The sequence below is a fragment of the Crocuta crocuta genome, unplaced genomic scaffold, assembly GCF_008692635.1.
Source record: "Crocuta crocuta isolate KB4526 unplaced genomic scaffold, BGI_CrCroc_1.0 scaffold282, whole genome shotgun sequence".
Classification (NCBI taxonomy): domain Eukaryota; kingdom Metazoa; phylum Chordata; class Mammalia; order Carnivora; family Hyaenidae; genus Crocuta; species Crocuta crocuta.
In genome coordinates, this window is record NW_027529174.1 from 7,327,220 (window position 1) to 7,349,791 (window position 22,572).

General features: G+C 38.1%; 1 protein-coding gene and 1 long non-coding RNA gene across 4 annotated transcripts in view; one reads left to right on the plus strand and one right to left on the minus strand.

Annotated features, from left to right (window-relative positions):
* GABRB1 (gamma-aminobutyric acid type A receptor subunit beta1) overlaps positions 1-22,572 on the minus strand; it is a 362,417-nt gene that overhangs the window by 18,416 nt on the left and 321,429 nt on the right. The window contains exons 6-8 of one of the 2 annotated variants that reach the window (XM_077757707.1): positions 6,808-6,945; positions 6,550-6,702; positions 2,360-2,598 (exon numbers count right to left, since the gene is read on the minus strand). In XM_077757707.1, coding sequence (XP_077613833.1) covers positions 2,360-2,598; positions 6,550-6,702; positions 6,808-6,945 — 530 coding nt within the window. Of the gene's footprint in view, positions 1-2,353; positions 2,599-6,549; positions 6,703-6,807; positions 6,946-22,572 lie in introns of both variants that reach the window. The other variant, XM_077757706.1, reaches the window with a different exon arrangement.
* Positions 14,131-22,572, plus strand: part of LOC144226338 (uncharacterized) — a 34,333-nt gene continuing 25,891 nt past the window's right edge. For both annotated transcript variants that reach the window (XR_013333614.1, XR_013333613.1), the window contains exon 1: positions 14,131-14,378. This is a non-coding gene — a long non-coding RNA (uncharacterized LOC144226338). The remainder of the gene's footprint in view (positions 14,379-22,572) is intronic.

Genomic DNA, 22,572 nt, shown 5'->3' on the forward strand with positions numbered 1-22,572 from the left:
GAGAACACTGCCTTGCTAGCCACTTCCAAGGCCCTATTTTCTTCTTTACCTTTCCAAATTGTACTCATCTTTGAGTGTCCATCCAGTTCATAGCTTCAGATTTTCACACCAGTGAACCTATGCCACTTTATGTATGTAGGGCTTTCCCTCATGATATATCCATTAACACACATTCCAAGCTATGCAGAGGCTTAGAATGCAACTGAGATGAGAATGGGAACAGAAAAGAGATGGCCTTAAAAACTGCTAACATACTTTTAAAGCTAGTATGTTTACAATCAGCCTTTTTCTGTCAGATACACTCCTCAAGGCAGGCGCTGTCCTGTTTCATCTTATAATCTAATCACCTCCTCTGAATATAATTTTCTTTCCCACAAAGATCAGAAGATTCTTCAAGGCAAGTATCATGTTTCCTCCTTCTCCCATAGAATCCAGAATAATATTTCACATAACAGTGAAAACTTACTGGGGCACCTGGGTAGGTCAGGTCGTTAAGCTTCCCACTCTTGATTTCAGCTCAGGTCATGATCTCATAATTCGTGAGATCAAGCCCTGCATTGGGCCAGAGCTGACAGCGTGGAGCTCACTTGGGATTCTCTCCCTCTCTTTCTTTGCTTCCCTCACTCATGCTCATGCTCTCTCTCTCTCTCAAAAAAAAAAAATTAAACTTAAAAAAGAAACTTTTATTTTTTTAATTTGTTTTTAAATGTTTTATTTATTTCTGAGAGAGAGGCAGCGTGAGCAGGGGAGGGTCAGAGAGAGAGATACAGAATCCGAAGCAGGCTATAGGCTCTGAGCTAGCTGTCAGCACAGAGCCCAATGTGGAGCTCGAACCCACGATCCATGAGATCATGACCTGAGCTGAAGTCAGACACTTAACTGACTGAGCCACGCAGGCGCCCCAAAAAAGAAACTTTTAAAAAAAGAGTTAAAATTTATTTGAATGAGTTACTTTGAATTTTGACCATTTGGCTGAATGTGTTTGGTATTTTGCTTACAAGTTTCTAATTACCCGACGGTGTTTGTCCAGTTTTGATATCCCACCAAAGAGCATGAAGATGCATCTTGAAGATTTATAGTTTGGCTTCTGCCTGATTCTCCAGCCACCTTTAATACTACATTCGTTCCCTCACTTACTACATTGGTCTTCTCTTGGTACTTTAACACCTCAAGCAATTCTGTCCTCAGAGCCTCAGCACTTGTTATGTTCTCTGCCTTGAATGGGCATGGCATGGTTACTGCCTCTCATCACTTAGGTCTCAGATCAAATGGTCATGTCTCACAGAGGTCTTCCTGATCTCCCTTGTAGCTGATCCAAATCATTCTCTTACCCATCACTCTCTTTTACTTCCTTCATTGCACTCACTACAACCTCATGTACTATCCTCCTAATGTGTTTACATGTTTATGGCTTGCCTTCCCACATTGGAGTCTAAACTCTATGAGAACCAGGAAGCTTCGTCTCCTTCAGAGAAGTATCCCATGCTCAGAATGGTGGCTAAATGAGTGAATCTTTGAGTTGTCGCCTTGTGTGCCATCTTGAAAACAATTTATAGTAGATACAGTATTTCAGTATACACAATTTCAATTTGATTTCAGTGAAACATGGCTTAGAAGTAGAGGCTAAAGAGATGTTCTTAAAGAATAAAGAAAGCATTAATGAAAGCACAAGTCATAAGTTGTACCAATGAAAAGCAAAAGAAAAATAGTGACAACGTCTTGCATCTAAGGGTAATAGCTACCTAGCTATAATCACAATGTATGCCTATTATGCTCCAGGTATCATTACAAATTCAGACTTAAAAAAACCTCATTGAGTCCTTATAACAACTCTATGAGATAGGTATACTATAATAATCTCCACTTTATGGATGATGACCTTGAGAACAGAGACTAAATGAGAGGTTACATAGGTGGATGTGCCTGAAGTTATAAAGCCAGTAAGTAGCTGAGTTGGGATTCACACTCAAGCAGTTTAATTCCGTCTGTGGTTGTAACTACTGGGTCATATCTCTTCATTTCCACTTAGTACAGAACTGATTCATTTTAGTTCTCTCATTTATTTATCAAGCAAATCTGGCATGATTCTTCTGCCTATAGTTTCACAACTATATAGTTTAGAATAAAGAATACTGAATTTAAGGTTGAGTTTTAGGCCCAAGTATGTTATTAATCTATGTTAACTTCAACCTAACTTCTTCAATCCTCAATTCTCAAATATGTAAAAGAGAGGGTGCTTCGGCTGTATTAAAGATAAACTAATATACTTTTTTTTTTCTTGTTATGGGGGCCCTGAGCACCATGCCGCTGATAAATTTTGGAAGAATATTGTAAGGAATATTTAATACATTACCTGAACTTTATTCATCTCCAGTTTGTTCTTCTCATTGGCACTCTGGTCTTGTTTGCCAGCTCCCTTTTTCTGCGGGCCTTTCCCGAAGAAGATGTAATTTACAAAGGCATATTCCAGGAGAGCCAGGAACACAAACACAAAGCAACCCATCAGGTAAATGTCAATTGCTTTGACATAAGGGATCTTTGGCAAAGTCTCCCTGAGGTGAGTGCTGATGGTTGTCATCGTCAGCACGGTGGTGATTCCTGTGAAACAGGAAGACGCATCTTAGCTGAACGCACTTTTTTAATGTTTTTATTTATTTTTGAGAGAGACAGAGTGAGTGGGAGAGGGGCGGAGAGAGGGAGTCACAGAAACTGAAGCAGGCTCCAGACTCTGAGCTGTCAGCACAGAGCCCGACACGGGTCTTGAACTCACAAGCTGTAAGATCATGACCTGAGGTGAAGTTGGATGCTCAACCCACTAAGCCACCCAGGCACTCCCTGAATGTACTTGTTAAGCTCCTTTAAAGACTATTTCCTTATTCCTGCTCTTTCCTTGTTGGTGTCCCAGAATGATGGCAGTGACATGATAAACCGCTAGGCAAAAGGAGGAGATATTTTGAAGGACAAAGCCACGCACTCTTCATACAGTCCGTGAACAAATCATAAAACAGGATGTACCATTAATGGAGAGTTGGAAACCATTGTTTTATTTTATTTATTTATTTTTTTTACAAATAGTTTATTGTCAAATTAGTTTCCACATAACACTCAGTGCTCATCCCCACAAGTGTCCTCCTCCATGCCCAACCCCCTCCCCCCCACACCCATCAGTCCTCATTTTTGTCAGCATTCAAGAGTCTCTCATGGTTTGCCTCTCTCCCTTTCCCCCACCATTTCCGCCCTTCTTCTCCCCCTTGTTCCTCCGTCAAGTTCCTCCTAATCCTCCTATACGTGCAAACATATGATATTTGTCCTTCTCTGCCTGACTTATTTCGCTAAGCAGAACACCCTCAAGGTCCATCCATGTTGCTATACATGGAAACCATTGTTTTAAAATAATGCACATAGAAAAAAGAAGAATAAATGGAATTGCTTATCAAAATCCCACTGATAGGCTTACTGTTTAGTCAAATGTCCCTCATTCTGTTACACACCACATCTTCTGTCCCTCAATATCTCTCTCATTTTCCTACTAAATCTGTCCTTGTGATACTAAGCCCACAACAGCCACTAACAAACTGAAAGTTGGATTTTGAGGAGACCTACTTCATTCCATAAATCTATAATACATCCAAGCCACAAGGTCAGTATTACACGTTAGAATAATAATGTATCATTCATAGTGAGACAACACTAAAAGAAGAAATATGGAAGAAGGTTCATGATTTTCATCAAACATGCGATATACGTATTTTTTAGATACAATTTTGTTGCTTTGGTTTTTCAAATATTACCTCTAATTCTTGACTCTAGAGCCTGGAGTGAATTAGTTCCCTGGAGTCAAGAAAAGATTTCCTGAAAAATTCAACTTGGATTTGTTGAAGAAGGTTGAGACTGTAAACTCTTAAAAGGAAAATTCTGTTTTGTCTATTTTGTTAAATACAGCTTTCTTTTTAAAAAAATTTTTTTTTAAAAAATTTATTTCTGAGAGAGAGAGAGAGAGCGCGAGAGAGCGAGAGAGAGACAGCATGAGTAGGGAAGGGCCAGAGAGAGAGAGATACAGAATCTGAAGCAGGCTCCAGACTCTGAGCTAGCCATCAGTACAGAGCCCAACGTGGGGCTCGAACCCACAAACCGTGAGATCATGACTTGAGCCAAAGTCAGACGCTTAACCGACTGAGCCACCCAGGTACCCCTAAACACAGCTTTCTTACCCATATAATCTTTGCATGGCTGTGTAATAAATATTTGGTGTGGATGATGGCAATGATGCAATGTAGTTGGAAAAAACAAAAGTGAAAAAGAAGTTGGAATCTTACGTAGGTAATCTGTGTTTTAATACTAATACTACACATTTATATAGCATATTACAGTTTTATTTGTTTTAAGTTTATTTATTTATTTTTGAGAGAGAGAGATAGAGACTGGGGTAGGGACTGGTGGGCGGGAGAGAGAGGGAGACAGAGAGAGAATCCCGGGCAGGCTCTGCACTGACAGCCCCAATATGGAGCTTGATCTCATGAACAGCGAAATCATGACCTGAGCCCAAATCAAGAGTTGGATGCTTAACTGACTGAGCCACCCAGGTGCTCCCGCATTACAGTTTTAAACACAGTTATGAATTATCTTATATGGCTGTCATAACAGCTTGCTGAATATGATAAGGCAGGGATATTTTTTCTGTTTTATAGATGCATTAATAGAAACTCTGAGATTAGTTATTTTCCATCTATCACCCAGTTAGGGGCAAAAAAAGAAGGAAGTGTTCAACAAAGGCACTTAAAATGAAAACAGAGATGAGAAGATAAAACTTGAAATTTGATGACAGTCCTTAAAAATAAAGACAGGAAATGTTAAAATGGATGTTAATAACCAAGGACATCTGGCAAAGAGAATAGAAGGTAGGAAATGAAAAGGGGGAAAAATAGTTAAGCGCTCATTTGCCCATGAGATTATTCTGGATACATTCCCTGACTTGACTATTCAACTTTAAGGGAACAGATAAAATAGGAAGTCAGGGTTACCACACAAAAAGTTAAAATGTTTCAGATCAGTGATGAATTCAAAAGTGCTGCATTGCTCTGAAATGCCATCATGAGTGGTCTTACTTATTTCTTCGAATACAATTTTAAAGTTCACCCAATATAATTCTAGATAATGTCCTTGGCAGAATAAACAGTTCATTTACAAATCTACTAATTCCACTTCAATTTCTACTCCTTGGCTTAAATTTTTAAGCCAGAGGGGTTAGTTATCAAATGCTTTTTTTTTTAACTTAAGTTTTAAAATATCACAGATTTTACATTTCAAAGAAAAGATTAAGTCAACATTTTTATGTGCTAACATCTTTAATCAAAATACCATTAGCTTTGGGGATAGATGTGTAAGGGGAACCACAATTCATGACCTTGATAGTTGTTATTCTCTTATGTTGACGTCATCTGCTGTTTTTTCCTTAACCATAGTATACATATACTCATGTTCACATTCAAGTAATATGTGCAGATTCATACCTATGATGTGATAAACTATTTGTTGGCTTTCCTTAGTTTTGGAATGTTCAAAGATTGATAAGGGGCTGCCAGCACTTGACAGTGAGCCATTAGAAATCAGCTACAGAGTTGACAATTAGTTTGGGTGTGTATGGTTATGGTGAGCATCTAACCCAGTGCAGCAATCTCAGAAGTGAGAAGAAGTGATGTGTATGTCAGCAATCTGAAAAAGTGAGAAGTGTGTGTGTGTGTGCATGTGTGCACACGCACGTGTGTGCACACATGCACACATCTGTGAGAATAAGCCCCAGAAAGTGATAACTGAAAGGGCTCTAGGATCAAATAATGAGGCAGACCCATACATACTCTGATTCATCAAACAGACCTTATATATTCTGACTTTCCAAGGAACGCTTTAAAATCTCAAATATAGCCCTTCAGCTTGCAGCAATTTACTCAACCATGGCAAGATTAATTTTGAATTTTGTTCCTCCAGGAAGGAAGCCATATTTATTCTGTGCTGATCACAGATCATTAATATAGCTGATGAATGTCTGTGCTTTATTCAAGGGCGATGAGCTCCATTTAAGGGAAACTCAGATCGATACCTTAACTTTAGTTAATGTTCGAGAGAGAGTATTTTTCAACAATTGACACATCTTGTTAACAGTCGCAAGGTTTAGCTTTCTCCAAATCCATTTGAAACTAATGCATTGTAAATGTTCTTCACTGTAAAAAGCAGAGACCAAAGAGGAAATCACCACAAAGTTAGTAAAACTTTGTGTAATGAAAATTTAAAAATAGACTCTAAGAAGCACAAATATAGTTAGTATTAAATATATTTTAAGAATTTTTTTTTGGTAAAATGCTAAAAAGATATTGCATGTAAAACATTCATCCTGAAAATGCTTACCCTTCGATGTTTCACTCTCAAGGACTTTTCTGGTAATCTCATTCTTTGACTTGCTCTAAGAGTAAGCCATTGCTTATAATTTCTAACATTGTTTGGTTGGTTGAAGCTAAGCCCTGACAACTCTTTGCAGTGCTGGGAATGCCTTACCTAATGCAACTCTGGCTGCAGATGCATCATAGTTGATCCAAAAAGACACCCAGGACAGAATTGTAATCAACGTGGAAGGCATGTAGGTTTGCAAAATGAAGTAGCCAATATTTCTCTTTAGACGAAAACTTAGCGACAGTCGTGGATATGCCCCTGAGTTACAAAAGAAAAAAGAAAAAAAATCAGATCTCCATTTGGTAGGAGTCATCTTCCTTCTTTCATAGTGCCCCGAGTTCATCTGAGGGGAAACGTCCTCACCGGTTGTGAACTCCACTTTCTTGGAGACCATCTTGTAGTCGACAATTGAAAACTGAGGAAGCTCAATTTTATTAACTCCAGTTACTGCTCCCTCTCCTCCATTCCAGTAAAACTCAATGTCATCGGTGGTATAGCCGTCTGAAACCAAGACATACAGCACAGTTAAATAGAGTTAAGTTGATCTAGACATTCATTTTGAAGAGTCTTGGAACTGGAGAGAAAATTCCCAGCAAGTGGTAGTAAGACGACAATGCTGTAAATCAGGATGGCATATAGGTCTCATAATGAGCACTATTCCTGCATTGGGAAGAAGGATGCATCCGCTCTAGTGGACATAAATTCTGATTGTTCAGTGATGTCTGATATCATTGCTCCTTCTTTGTTTTCTTTGCGTCTATTAATGGGAATTCTTTGGTTAGATAAGAGGATAGCTGAATTCTAGTACCTGAACATAGATTTTTACTGTGCACCATTTAACAACAATACATAATAATAATTGAGCACATATTTGTTAAAAGGAAAACGGAAAGGGCAAAATGGTGGAGTATAATGAAAAATCAAATTTGTACATACTCATGTGATCAAGACCTTTAAAAAAGAAATACATATCTATTTTAGATAATAGGTAAACTTCTATTCATATACATATATTTAATATTTATTTATTTTAGGGAGACCGCAAGTGGAACAGGGGCAGAGAGAGACAGTAGATCTGAAGCAGGCTCTGTGATGATAGGCTGAGAGCAGCGAGCCCGATGTGGGGCTTAAACCCACCAACCGTGAGATCATGATCTGAGTTGAAGTCGGATCCTCCACTGACTGAGCCACCAAGGTGCCCCTCATATATTTTTATTATATCTAATATATAGGTGAAAAATCAAGAACTATATGAATTTTTAATTAAATTTTAAAGTGAAGTACAATTCACATATAATATTGTATTAGTTTCAGGTATACAATATAGTGATCAATAATTCTATATATTATGATTGCTCCCTGTGTAAGTGTGAAGAACTTTATGAATTTTTATTTAGTGTTTATTTATTTTGAGAGAGAGAGAGCACAAGTTGGGGAGAGGCAGAGACAGAGGGAGACATAGAATCAAAAGCAGGCTCCAGGCTCTCAGCTGTTAGTACAGAGCCCAGCGTGGGGCTAGAACCCACCGACCACAATTTCATGAGCTGAGCTGAAGTCAGATGTTTAGCCAACTAGTCACCCGGGGGCCCCTATGAATTTTGATAATACATTTATAGCTTAATATTTATGAGGGAGAGCTTTTGTTACTTTAAGAGGAATGTGTAGAGGATTGCAATTTGCATTATTAGGGGCTACCCTGAAGTCTATTGTCTTCTCCTTTTCTCTTCTGCTTCCCCCTTACCAGAGGTCTAGCTGGGTTATGGTCATATAAAATACTAACTTCTATAAAAACAGTGTATGGGTATATTTAAAAATTTAAAAAAACTTTAAGGCATATAGAAGGCTATAGTTGTCTCTTTCTACCTGGTTGAGATAAAGAAGATATTTCTAAGTTCATTTTCTCTTTATATTCACCTCCAATAAAAAAAATCAAATCCTTTTTTTCCCCATTAGAATTACTAGGGCTTGTGTTTTGAAGATAACCATATAATGTAGTAGACATGAAGCTGACCTACTTTTGATTAAAGTCAGTAATATTTTACAAGAGATTTTAAAAAAGAACATATTTAAACTTTAGAAGAGTGCCAAGTGGTAAGGATCACTGAAAACATATCCCTGCAAGGATGTAGGAAATTTGAAGCTACTCTTTTTTTTTTTTGAGGATAGATAAATCTGTCTTAATTTTATTGCTTTATACATTTCTCACTTATCTTCAAAAAAGGCTCTTTTTTGAATTCTTATTCTTAAACTCGTTGAACTCACAACTGTTTTATATTTGTTACTTTTGCCACTCTATAGAGGTTATTATTTACTGTGATTAGTTTCAATTTAGCTTATTTTATTTCTCTTTAAACCATTTCCTTCTAGGTCTAAGAACTTGCTTTTTCTTCAAAGGGTAATATTCCATATTCAGTAACCCATTGTACAGTGACTAAGGTGTAGCCATAGGAACAGAAGATACTTACTTTTAGCTATAACCCCTGGTGTCCAAAAAGCTGTGAGAACATCTTTACCTATTGGACTTAGAGTAATCTACATTTTATTGGCTTATTGACTTATTGGCATATTGGGGATTTATGATATGTCTGCATAGGTTGTAACAAATGTACAGCAGTTATAACAAATGTACTATTCTAGTGGCGGCTGTTGATAATGGAGGAGTCTATGAATGTGTGGAAGCTTGTGGCATATTGGAAAACTCTGTGTCTTCCTCTCAATTTTTCTCTGAACCTAAAACCACTCTATAAAAGTAAAAGTCTTTAAGAAATAACTTCTAGGGGCACCTGGGTGGCTCAGTCAGTTGAGTGTTCAACCCCACTTCCGCTCACATCATCAACTCATGGTTCTTGAGTTCAAGCCCCACATCAGGCTCTGTGCTGACAGCTCGGAGCCTGAAGCCTGCTTTGGATTCTTTGTCTCCCTCTCTCTCTGCCCCTTTCCCACTCACACTCTGTCTCTGTTTTTCTCTCTCTCTCTCTCTCTTTCAAAAATAAACATTAAAAATAAAAAAAAATAACTTCTAAAAACTTCACAGAAACATATACATACATATGTGTAGATAGATAAATGGATAAAAAATAAAATAAATACATAAATACACAAATAAATAAAATTTGATGGTAATTTCTGAGGACCATGGATCCTGTAAAGCCCATTTATGGATTCTAGAATGAGAAAATGGCTAGTGGCAATATGATAGCTTAAATTCAACCCTGATGTTCTCCCTTCCATTTTCAGTTCAACTATGATCTATTTCTAAGCCCAGCGTTGAAGTATGACCTGGGGAATGTGAGGTCTCAGCTCTGTCTGGATCTAGTGGACCATGGTGTCATGGGGTTTTATTCTCTGCTCTGGGATGAGAGAGAACTTGGGGACTAGTGGCATGGAGTTCTTGAATGGGGATTGGGACAGTGAGATTAGCCAAGAAGGCTGAATTCAGGGGCTCGTTGGGGCTGCTAAAGGGCACTGACACTTGGGTGGCTGGAGGAATTGTTTTGAGAGGTGGGAGAGTTGAAAAGGTAGCCTGCCTGAGAGACAGAGATTATCTCCTGGTGTATCAGCAGGAGAATGACAATTTACCAGGAGCTCAGGATACTTTTCAGCTAGAACATTGTTTCCATTAACAGTGCTCTGGCAGCTGGCCCCAAACCACAACGTGTATGTAAGAAAAAAACAATGCTTATAAGAGAATCCAATAGTCCTAGAGGAGAAGGGCAAGCAGAACATCCAGAGTGTATGGCCCCTAGTGAAAAGAGCTGGTGGAGGAGGAAGATGATAGTTTGAACTCTTCATTTTCCATCCTTATAAAAATATAGGAACACTGATATTATATATATCTCAACACTTAAGTATATTTGATTAGAGCACAGAAATTTTCCTTATACTAAAACCCATAGATTTTAATAAAAGATGTTTTAGATAAGTTGAGAAGATGGTCACTGGTGAGGCCAGATTAATGTCATAGAAGACAGCTTGAAAAAATATCTCAAAAGAAAACAAAATTACAGAGATTTGGAAAGTATGAAGAAAACATAAAGGACTTTAAAGGACTCATCTAGAAGTTCTAATATATTAAACAGTAGGCATTCTTGAAAGAAGATGAGCTATAAGAAATAAAAAGAAAACCCAAGTTCTCTTGAGCTTAATAAATAAAATATTTTGCAAATTGAAAGGCTCATTATATTGGGTAATTATGATATCATTCTTGAACTCCAAAAAAAATCTTAGAATTTTCCAGACAGAAAGTTCAAGGTATTTTCAAAGGAAAACATATTGGACTTCTTATATGGAAGGGAAAAGCTTAGGGAGTAATGTCCACAGAATATCTAGAGAATAGGCCAAAAAGACAGCAAATTTGAGACCCCAGTGTCCCATTCCCTGCCCAAATATTGCTTCTTCCAGAGATAATATACAAAGCTACAAAGATTAGAAAACATATCACCCAGGGACCTATTTGAGGAAACGATTCTACAGGAAGTCTAATCACATAATGAATCAGGATGGATAACTAACACATAATAAGGGAAATCACCTTGGAAACAGGGCTTGTAAAGAATCATAAGACTACTTTGTTCAAGTCTATGCAAACAAATTAGCAAATCTGAATGAAATGGATACTTTTTTCATAAGAAAAGCATTTGTCCAAATCAGGAGAGATAGATGATCAAAAGAGCTTGATTTCATTTCCTATAAACAAACACCCACTAGACTCAAATATTTAAGAACTTATAATTCTATTACTACTTAAACAGTTCCAAAGTAGAGGCAAAGAGCGAATACTTCCAAATTATTTTTAAATAAAGTAAGCAAAACATATTAGTGAACAAAATCCAGCAGTACAGTAAATAATAAGGCATAACCGGTGGGTTTTCTAATCTGTGAATTGTTGAATATTAGAAAAATCTAGTGATATATTTTATTATATTAACAGATTTAAAGAGAAGGAATGAATATGATTTTTTACAGAGGGGCCAAAGGGGCATTTGACAAAAGGTAATAGCCATTTAATCTTTTAACATAACAACGATACTCAATAAATTTGAATAGATAGATACTGCCTTACATAGCAAGGTATATCTATCACAGTCTCAAAGCTAGCATCATGCTTATTGTAAAAACACTATAACATTCCCACAGAATTAAACAGATAAAAGTATCCACTACCACTTCTCTTATTTAACAGCATTCTGGTAATACTAACCAATGCATTAGGCAAGGGAAAGAAAATTGAAGTATAAAGTTGTACAGCTGCTTGTTAAACTAATTTACAAGTTATACAATTGTATACTCAGTAAACCCTAAAGGGTGAACTTAATGACAATTAGAAATAATAGGATTAGATATGATAATGGGCTACAAAATTACTATATAGAAATGGGTAGTTTCATGTATAAAGACAACAATTTATAATATGTAATGGAAGAATATTTTAAAATAGAGACAAAAATATCTAGTAATAAACTGAAAAATACATACAACATATGCAACATTTAAAACATCCTTGAAGGGCACAAAAGAAGCTGTAAATAAACATGTTTTTGAGTAGAAAGACTCAACATCATAGGTTCATTTATAATTTAACGTGAATACCTATACCAATAGGTGTTTTGTTTTATAAACTGAATGAAATGATTCCAAAATGAAAATAAACAAATCAGAAATTCCAAGAAAACTCTAAAAAATAAGAGAGATGAAGGGTACCTATTTTTATCAGGTAGTAAAATGTACTAAAAACCTTTAATAATGATAAGTGTTATTCTAATGCTGGTAGAGACAGAGAGATCAATGGGCCACACTTGAAAATTCAGAACCAGAGCCAAATGAACAGAGGAATTTAGTATATAATAGAATTGGTACCCGGAAAAATTGGGAAGAAGACAGTTTCATAAATCATGTAGAAAAAACTGGAGATCTACTGGAAAAAATTAGTTTGGACTAATAAATTATTATTATTTATTATAAACTTCAAATTAATAATAGTTTTATCTAGAAAATAAAACCGTATATGTACTAGAAGAGAATAAGGGAGAACTCTTTTAGAATTCTGGCATCAAGGAGGCCTTTTTTTAAAGTTTAATTATTTATTTTGAGAGAATGAGAAAGTGCAGATGGGGAAGGGGTAGAGAGGAGATACAGAATTCCAAGCAGGCTCTGCACTGTCAGCACAGAGCCTGATGTGGGACTCGAACTCATGAACTGTGAGATCATGACCTGAGCTCAGATCAAGAGTTGTATGCTTAACCGACAGAGCCACCCAGGTACCCCCTTAAGGAGCCTTTCTAACTGTAATACAACAACAACAACAAAATGACAGATTTGTCCACATTAAAAAAAAAAGAGCCATGACAAAACTCCATAAACAACCTCAAAAGCAAATAACAAAAAATAATTAGAGTGCATATTGCAGATAAGAACTATATTTCTTAATATACAGAGTTTCTACAAACAACAATGAAAAAGAACCAAAAACCTAATGACAAAATGGAAAAAAGAATTTCAAAAACAGTTCATTAAAAAGGTAAAAATGCCCACTGTCAATCATAATAAAGGAGATACAAATTAAAATTAAGATTACATCAAAATACCTTTTTTTGTTACTTGACAATGTGGTAAAAATCCACAAATTAATAACACACTATATTGCTGAGCATGTGGAAAAACAGACACTGTTATATAACGCTGGTGCAAATGTGGTTTGGTATAACCCATATGCAGCAATTTGGCTTCATCTATCAAAAATACAAATGCATATACCCTGTGACTCAGAAATTCCTATTCTAGAAATTCATCTCACAGATTGAATTGAATAATTGTGAAGAGGGTATGTATAGGATTATTCACTTCAGCACTTTTTCTAGAAACAAAATACTTGAAACAATATAAATGTCTCTCAGTGGAGGAGTGGCTGACTAAATTATGGTACATTAATGTACTATTATAAAACTGTAAAAAAAGAATTGGGAAATTCTTACATATAGTATGAAAAACTCTCCAAAACTACTTTTAATGAAAAAGAAATCCCACAAAGTTCAGCTATCACATTCTAACATGTGTGTGAAAAATACAGGAAAAGCAACGATATAATTGTATATACTTGCATATGTATGAAAGAACCTTGGGGGGGTCAGATAACAAATTAATAATTATTCCCTTTGGGGGGACTAAGTAGATGGGTGATAGGGATGGGAGGGAAAATTTCGCTATATTTATCTTATTATTTTTTGAGGTTGAATCATGTGCATCTTTTAAAAAATCAAAACACTGAATTAAAAAAAGGATGTCGTAGAATCCTGTATATTTTCTACATGTGAGCAATATGGTTTCAATTACACATGACCAGTGTGACATGGAGAAGATACAGAATGGGTCTGAGTTTGGAAGATGTATCCAGCAGAGATATAGTGGAGTGCAAATTTCCCCAGATTCTCCTGATCCTTCAGCTTAGGCTCATCAGAGGTAGACTGAATGCACTGTAGCCAAGATTCCGGTAGAGAGGAGTCCTGTCTTGTAATGTATGCTTTTAAAAGGACTGGCTGGACATTTGTATATGACTGGGTGACCATGTGACAGTGACAGGTCTCAGAGGTGGAGGTGGTTTGGTCATAAAGGCATAGCCTTAGGGACTTAGCAGTTGGGACCAGCTCTTGCTTGTCAAGTTAAGTTAGATCTGCTGAGTTTGCTCTCTGCCAGGAAGGAGGAAATGAGCTTCTAGGATCATCCAGACCTGTATCTCTTCAGAGCCATAAAAGTGCCTTCCATCAACACAAAATCAGATCAGGTTAAAAATTCACAGTGCCCCTGAGATGAAAACAAACCAGTTGGCTTGGAAAAAGACAAAGTGCTGATGCTAGGCCTGGGGAAAATTTCTCCCATGCACCTTTTTTACGTGATGATAAATGCCTCAGCAACATCCATTCAGGAAGATGGCGTGAGAGGTAAGCTTTTTCAAAATAATAGGTGGAATCAAATAAATACAATTTAGTTTAAAAATCCTTTAAAGAAGCCAAGACAATATGCTCAAATTTAAAGCTCTCTTCTTATCGAACGTGAACGGAGTATAAGGTTTAAGCCTCGCCTGTCTCATACTCTTTGCTCACCTTTATATGGGGGTGGAGTGGTTTTCATCCAGGTAGTTTCTCTTATTCGGCTCCTCACAATTCACAAAGAGACATTGTCCTATTCTGCGCTAGATGACACGTGTTTTTGCTTTTAGTTGGCAACATAGAATATTTGAACTGTAAGTATTTGTTAGGGAGGAAGTTCTAAAACCTGGTATCTAGAGACTCTCTGTGGAGAGCCATACTATTTATAGATCAAAGCCTGAGAACAAACCCTTGCCCTTGTCCCAGTTTGGGGATGGATTCACCTACAGCTTTTGACCTCATTGAGCCTCTATCATTACTTTGTGGCCCTGGGTGGCCTGTTTTTTACTGGCAGTAAAATCAGGACTGATCAAACACAGCTTCTGTATTAGCGTCTACGTGCTGCCCATCAGAGGCACTTGCTAGCTCACTTCCACTTCCCAAATGCTCTCATATAAGGTCTTTGCTGACTCTTCTCTGCTGCTGTGGACAAGTCTGGATTCAACCTCTCATCTTCCTAGACACCCATCAGGATCTTTGCTGAAGCACAAATACCAACTACCTCTAAACTGGCAAAGGCAAATCAATGGAAATTATACTTAACATTCTAATACACAGATTTTGAGTGCCTACTGTGTATCAAACACTATACTAGGCACTATGGATATACAGTGGGTCACACATGGCACTGCTTTCCGGGATCTCATGGTCTACTATCAGGCTGAGCAAATGGGCCAGACGGGTGGACCAGGCCACCTTCCAGAAGGAATAACATGTAGAGCGAATAAACATATAGAGGGAATGACATAAAATTAGGAAGATGTCAGTGGAAGACAGTGATTTACTTCACAGAAGTTACTCAATAAGCAACTTAATTTTATCAGGAAAACTGAAATTTAAAGGGCAAAGTTAAATATATACAAACACTATAAAATCTTCAAAGATTCCAGTATGCAAAGGTAAAAGTGGGCTGACAGGGGTAAAGTGGTTGGTAGCCATGACTGAGTGTAGGACGAAGTGTAGGCAGTTACCTAAGGCACTTGTCACAGCTCTTCTGCCCCCAGTTGACTTTGTCAACTCAACTACATGCTTGCCATGAACAGAACACAAAACCATGTTGAATTTTACTTGACTTGTCTTCCACCAGCCTCTGAGCCCTTCAGGTCCGGAACTGGTTTTCTTTCCTTTTTGTACCTCAGCGTCTAGCATATATACCAAGCTCCTAGCATATAGTCAGTGTCCAATAAAAGTTTGTAGAATCTTGAATTTTTGNAGTAGGACGAAGTGTAGGCAGTTACCTAAGGCACTCGTCACAGCTCTTCTGCCCCCAGTTGACTTTTGTCAACTCAACTACATGCTTGCCATGAACAGAACACAAAACCATGTTGAATTTTACTTAACTTGTCTTCCACCAGCCTCTGAGCCCTTCAGGTCCGGAACTGGTTTTCTTTCCTTTTTGTACCTCAGCGTCTAGCATATATACCAAGCTCCTAGCATATAGTCAGTGTCCAATAAAAGTTTGTAGAATCTTGAATTTTTGCTTCTTATCATTAGGACTCCTGGTTTGTGTTACCCACCTTAACCTGACAACCAAGCACTAACCTGTGTATGTGTCTCTATTCATTCAATGGGTAGATATTTATTGAGTGGTAACTATATGCCAGGTGGTAGAGAAGCACTGGAGGTTACAGTGGTAAATAAAGCTGACATGGCTCTTGTCCTCTGGGAGCTTGCAAATGTCATCTAAAATGCTATATATTTCACCATAGAATTCCTTCTGTGTCAGATACCATGTGTATTGGTTTTCTTTAGCATGGATTCTAATATCCTCCAGGAAAGACAACTACATTTCCCAGATTTCTTTGCAACCAAGGGTGTGGATATGATTTAAGCTCCCTAGGTTAGATGGAATTGAGTGATGTCCAAGGTGGTGTTTGAGGTAGTCATTTTGTTTATACAGTTCATAGAGTATAGATGGCTGTGGAACCAGAATTCTGATTTTAGCTCAAATCGACATGGTAGTAGAAGCTCCCTAATGACCAGCTTTCTGATTGTGGTAGTGCTATCAGTTCCCTTCAAGGGCCAGTTTGCACTGTGGCTCTGGGAGTCATGTCCAGTGGCCCAGCCAAGGGCCCACTCCTTCAATCTTTTAATTTTGGAAGCTTTTAAGTCTTTCCTCACTTTCCTCTATTAAATCTCTTCATGCTGCAGCTAGCCAAATGGGCTTCTGTTATCTGCAATAGAAACTGGATTGACACATTCTCTTTTTCTTCTGGGGAAGAACTATTTGCTCCAGATTTGAGATTACCAGAGCTTTTCATTAGGACCTCTGGTGTGGGGATGCCTGGGTGGCTTAGTCAGTTGGGCATCCAACTCTTGATCTCAGTTTGGGTGTTGATCTTGGGGTCCATGAGTTCAGGCTTTGCATTGGGCTCCATGCTGAGTGTGAAGCCTACTTGAAAAAAAATAACAAAACAAACCTCTGTTGTGGCTTGTGCAAGTCATTCATTTGGTGTTTCTGGCCTCACGTCCCACTTTCTACACACTGTACTGCTGGGGCTGGGCTCCCTGTCTCTTTGGCTTCGTGTTAGATGCTGCCCCTCAGAAGAACTGGCTGAAGCTTAGAATACGGAAGGGTGGGGGGAAGGTTCTGGATTCTGGCTCTAGTAGTGCAGTAGTGTTGCAGTTGATGGTGATTGCTGCGGAGGCAGTAGGGTGATTCCAAACCCTTGAAGCTGAGGAAGAGGCAGCACCTCTTTCGGCAGCTCCACAAACACTTAGAACACCATCTCTGATAGGATCTCAGCAGATTCAGACTCATGGGCTCCAGCACAGGAGTGTTAGCTATTTCTGTCCTTTGCTCCTTCAGCATCCCATCTTCCTTCTCCCTTTCGCTCTTCCAGCCCCTCCAATTTTTATAACCAATTCTCTCTATTGATTTACCTTTTTGAGAAAACTTGAGATGTACACAGTACATCTTATGTAAATATTGCATCTGTTTATGTAGCTTTGTGTTTATCTCTGCTGTTTGTGTCCCCTCTCCCTCTCTATACACTTTATGAAAGCAAGGACCTCCTTTGGTTCATTTTTTAAAAATTCCTGATACTTAGAACAGATTCTATCTACAGTAAGCATCCAATACATATTTATTGAATAAATGAATTAGTGAATATTGTTTGAAGTTTTGAGTTCTAAATTTATTGTTTCAACCTGGTAACTTGATATAGATAACTTATATGGTAGTATTCTTGAGATGGATTTACTCTTTGATTAAGATGATTCTGCTCACAGGGGCCTTGCAGGTGGGTCCAGGCATCAAGGACATAGAAAAACCTGCTTGTTAATTTTAGGCATACTGAGTCATGAGGTGATAAATTACAACCTCAAGTTGGTTTTCAAATCATAAGATCCAATGGGAAAAATGTCAGCAATAATTAGAATTGAGAGTCTGGAGATGGTCTGCAGCTTCGAGTTGAGAGAGGAGAAGGTATGGGATGAATCAAACCAACACCACTCATTGCCTCCTACTTCTGAAGTCTCTCACTTCTGAAGTAGTGGGAGACTTCAATGCCATGCACAAAAGGGCTGGAATATGGCCATCAACCAATACAGACTTTAATACTATTCAACTGCTCATACGGTCAGTGGTCTGGGTCTTTATTTCCAAGCTCGCTTATGGTTTGTTTAACTAAAACCCATTAGACTTCGTGTTCAAGACACTGAGATAATTACACATGATTTGGGAGGAGAAAGAGAATGCTCACTCCATTTCAGGTAGAAGTTTGAGTTCTCATGAGGTCAATAATGGCAGCTGGATCCAGAAGAAAGAATAGAGGCCTAGAAACACACTATTATTCAAAGGTTACACAAGAACATTTCGCCACAGAGAGCGAACATCAATTTACTCACACCTAAACAACCTATTTACCAAAGGCTTTCCTTTATGAACCAGTGACTTCACACAGTGCCTCAAAGCCTGAACACTTGGATACCAAGGATATTGTTTCCTAGCAACAATAACTACACAGAAGCTCTCAAAATTTCCTCTCCACCCCTGGGGTGGAGAAAGTACAGATAAAATTAAGTTGATGTCAATGGATAAAGATGCATGGAGCTAGTATGAATGTAGAAGTATCTGGATGTTAGTATTTCTCTTTATTATTTGAAACACTCTATTTTGGATGCATTTTCTAATCTGAAAATAAGAATTACTCCCCACTGGGCTTACTAGACCTGAGAGGATGGTCTAAAATTGTACGTAAATTGTGTTTTACATAATGTACATATTTAAGCTTCTAATCCATGAGTGGGCAGAGGTAACTATATTTCCCTTTGAGGAGCAGCCACAGTCTCATCTCAAGTTTCCTGGTGTGGAGCTTGATTGGATTAGGCCACTTGTTCAAATGTCACCCTCCTTGCTGTGGCGACTGGCTCATAATTAGGCAAGAGTCTAGGTCTAAAACAATCAGCTCATTGTAATCCCTTGGTCAAATTATTTCTTGCAAATAAACAGGGGGTCCAAGTTCACTCCTAGAGAAACCTGGGACTTCTGTTCAAAAGTTGGAGGAGAGATTTCCCTTTCTCTTTTAGCTGTCAGAAAACCAAGTGTCTGGAAGGTGGCTGGTCCAGTTAAAAGAGCCAATATGTTCCCTTCCTATTTTCATCAGTCTCTACTTGCCTTTATTTGAAAGGTCCTAAATCACACTCATGATCAGCATTTCAACTATTGTTAGAAAATGATCTATTGGGGCACCTGGGTGGCTCAGTCGGTTAAGCTTCCAACTTCAGCTCAGGTCATGATCTCACGGTTCGTGGGTTCGAGCCCCACGTCGGGCTCTGTGCTGACAGCTAGCTCAGAGCCTGGAGCCTGCTTCAGATTCTGTGTCTCCCTGTCTCTCTGACCCTGCCCTGCTCACACTCTTTCTCCCTCTCTCTCAGAAATGAATAAAACAATTTAAAAAATTAAAAAAATAAAATGATCTGTTGAAATGAACTTAGTAGTCTGCCACTCCCCAGTTCTTCCTTCCCCTTCCACATGAGGGCAGAAATATTGGGAGTTGATCAGTATCTGTGTTCTTGTAGCTGTGTAGATACTTTATTTCAAGATTATTACGTATTTGTAATTGTGCATCTCAGCAGCAGACAAGGAAGCCAATGGGGTGTAATCCTTCCCGTGGCTCCAAATCTGTTATTTATTCTAAAGGCTACTTTGGATCCCTTTCTCACTCACGTCTGTATCTCTCTGATATCCCAAGAAGCAGTAAACAAACTATGGAAGACATATTTTTAAAGTATTGTCACAGTATTAAAAAAAAAAAAAAAACATTAAGTACAAATCCATGCAGTGATCCACTTAGTGTTTGACTCCTATCTGATAAAATACTGTTTGAGTGGTCATCCTGTCCCTAGGGATGGCTGTCATTTTTCTCAATCAACTCAATTGTTAATTAGATTTGTAAGTAATCATTAGAAAATACATCCTTATAATAAGTAAAAATTCATCTTCTTGGAGAGTATTCACTATCTGATCTTTGTGTACTCCTGTGTCAGTAAGAAGACAAACCCAGTACATTTTCTACATGATAGGACCTCCCATTTTTTGGGGGCCCTCTCAGGCTCCCTTTCAGTCTTTCATTCTCCCAGCTCTGATCTTTCCCAGGATATCCTGTCTTTGAAACTTTTCTCTGCTCAGTACTTTCCAGTTTGTTGGTGTGCCCCTTTGAACTCCCCCTTGCTGGTAGTTTCCTTGAAGCAGGAATCCCAAACTGAAAGGTGGCTATAAGAAGAGACTGCTGTCTCTTCTACCTCTCTGAGTTATCTCAGTGCTCCTTTCCATGACTCCCAAGGTTAATTCCGTCCTGGTCATGGAGCCACTCCTGACAAATTTAGGAACTAAGCGGTGGAAGATTTGGAATTATATCATGTCCTTCAGGTTTGGAATCTTAGAGCCCAGGCATGTTTTCTAGTTTCTTTTAATTTTAAAAAATGTTTATTTTTGAGAGACACAGAGAAGAGAGAGTATGAGCAGGGGAGGGGCAGAAAGAGAAAGACAGAAGATCGAAAGCAGGCTCCGCGCTGACACCAGAGAGCCGAATTCGGGGCTCAAACTCACGACCTGTGAGGTCATGATCTTAGCTAAAGTGGGACACTCAACCAACTGAACCACCCGAGTGTCCCATGTTTTCTAGTTTCTACCCACTCCAGTCAAGCTTTGGTACCTCTTATGTTTGTCCAATATGTAAATTCCCAGAAGGACTTTTCAAGAGTCTTGCTCCTTCATATCTCATTGCTTAATGCTGCCTAGTCTATTAATCCTTGTATACACTAGATCATCTCCATTTAAAGACTTTTAGACCCCAAGCCCTTCTGCTTTTAGAGACACCTTCTCACATTATAGTAACTATATTAAAATGCATTAATATCTCATGTTAAACATAATTTACAAGTCACTATAGAAGCAGTTGATTTTAGCTGACTTGTTAATGCTATATTTGTTTCAAGATTATAGTTTTCTCTATATATTTTTGAGCCAATAATTTAAGACCCTTGAGAAACTCATAGCACATAAGACATTTTGCCTATAGTGTTTGATGGCAAAATGGCTTGGCTGGATCCCAGGTACTGATAGGGCTTTAGTGTATTGCCTCAGATCTTCCAAGGTTTCTTTATTTGGAATATATCCAGTTACTCTTAAATTTCCCACTGATGGGAATCCTGCTATGATCATCAGATCTCCTGACCTAATTGTTGGCCCATCCTGAATTCTAAATTAATTAGCCCCCCATAATTTCTCTGGATGATGTTGCCTGCCAGGTTGGACTGCCTGCAATGGCTATACCCTTGGGCTATCCAGGTGCTGTCTCTGAGATTGAGAGTCTTTATGACTCTGACTCTGTTCTGACCCTCTTTATCATTTTTCTGGCCCCATGCTGATGAGATTCTTACATGCTTTATGCCATGCTTGTATAACTCACAATACTCTCAGTGTGGGTGGCTTAAACATAATAATAATTTTATATAAAATTATTATATAAAATATGTATATATTTATATATATGTATATGTATATATATATGTATATTTATATATATATATATGTATATATACACCCCAATGCAGGGCCTTGAACTCATGACCCTGAGATCAAGACTTGAGCTGAGATCAAGAGTCAGATGCTTAACTGACTGAGACGCCAGGCACCTCAGAGTAAGACTTTTAAAATTCTAGTTGACAGTCTTACTGGTCTTCTATTACAGCAGCACAAGTTCAAATTAGCATTTTGATAGTCACATTTTCCCCCTCTTCAGACTCAAATGTAGGATTTAATATTGTCCCCATTAAATGTTATCTAATTCAGTTTGACTTGCTTTTCTAGCCTGTTGAGGGGTTGTTGTTTTTTTTTAATCCTTATTTGTTCACCCTCTTAGTTTCATGTTATCTTCAAATTTGATAAACGTGCCTTTTATCATTATCCCTTGATTGAGACAGATGTGGAGTGGCAGAGACAAAAATAGAGCCCTGTAACATTCTCTTGGCAGTATCCCTCTAGGTTGCTATCAAAAGTCTTTGATCAGCACTTTACGGGTGGCACCATCATTTATCCATTTAATATTTGCCTGTTTTAGCCTCAAGTCTTTATCTCTGTATGTATCTCATTTTCCTGATTTGCTGATTTTGCAACCTTATCAAATAAGAAAGTGAGGTCTGTTTGAACTTGTGTTGAGAGAAATCAAGCTGCCTCCATAGATTACTGATTCCCCCTTTTTGGGATCCAGGGCTAGACTCTCACTCCGACTGAATCAGTTTTATCAGCTTCAGGGGCTTACAATTTTCCTTTTTTACACTCTGGAACAATGGAATGGGGTATTCCAATCTATTTCCACCAATAACCAATTGGAGTACTAATGTAAGTCTGTAGGCTCATGATAATAACATTCCCTTCACAATGTCAGGTTTCCTTTAATAAGTGCTAGTTAATTTATGTAGGCACATATGTTTTAGGGGAAATTATTGGTCACAGATAAGAAGCAGTGGGGCTTTGTTGCCA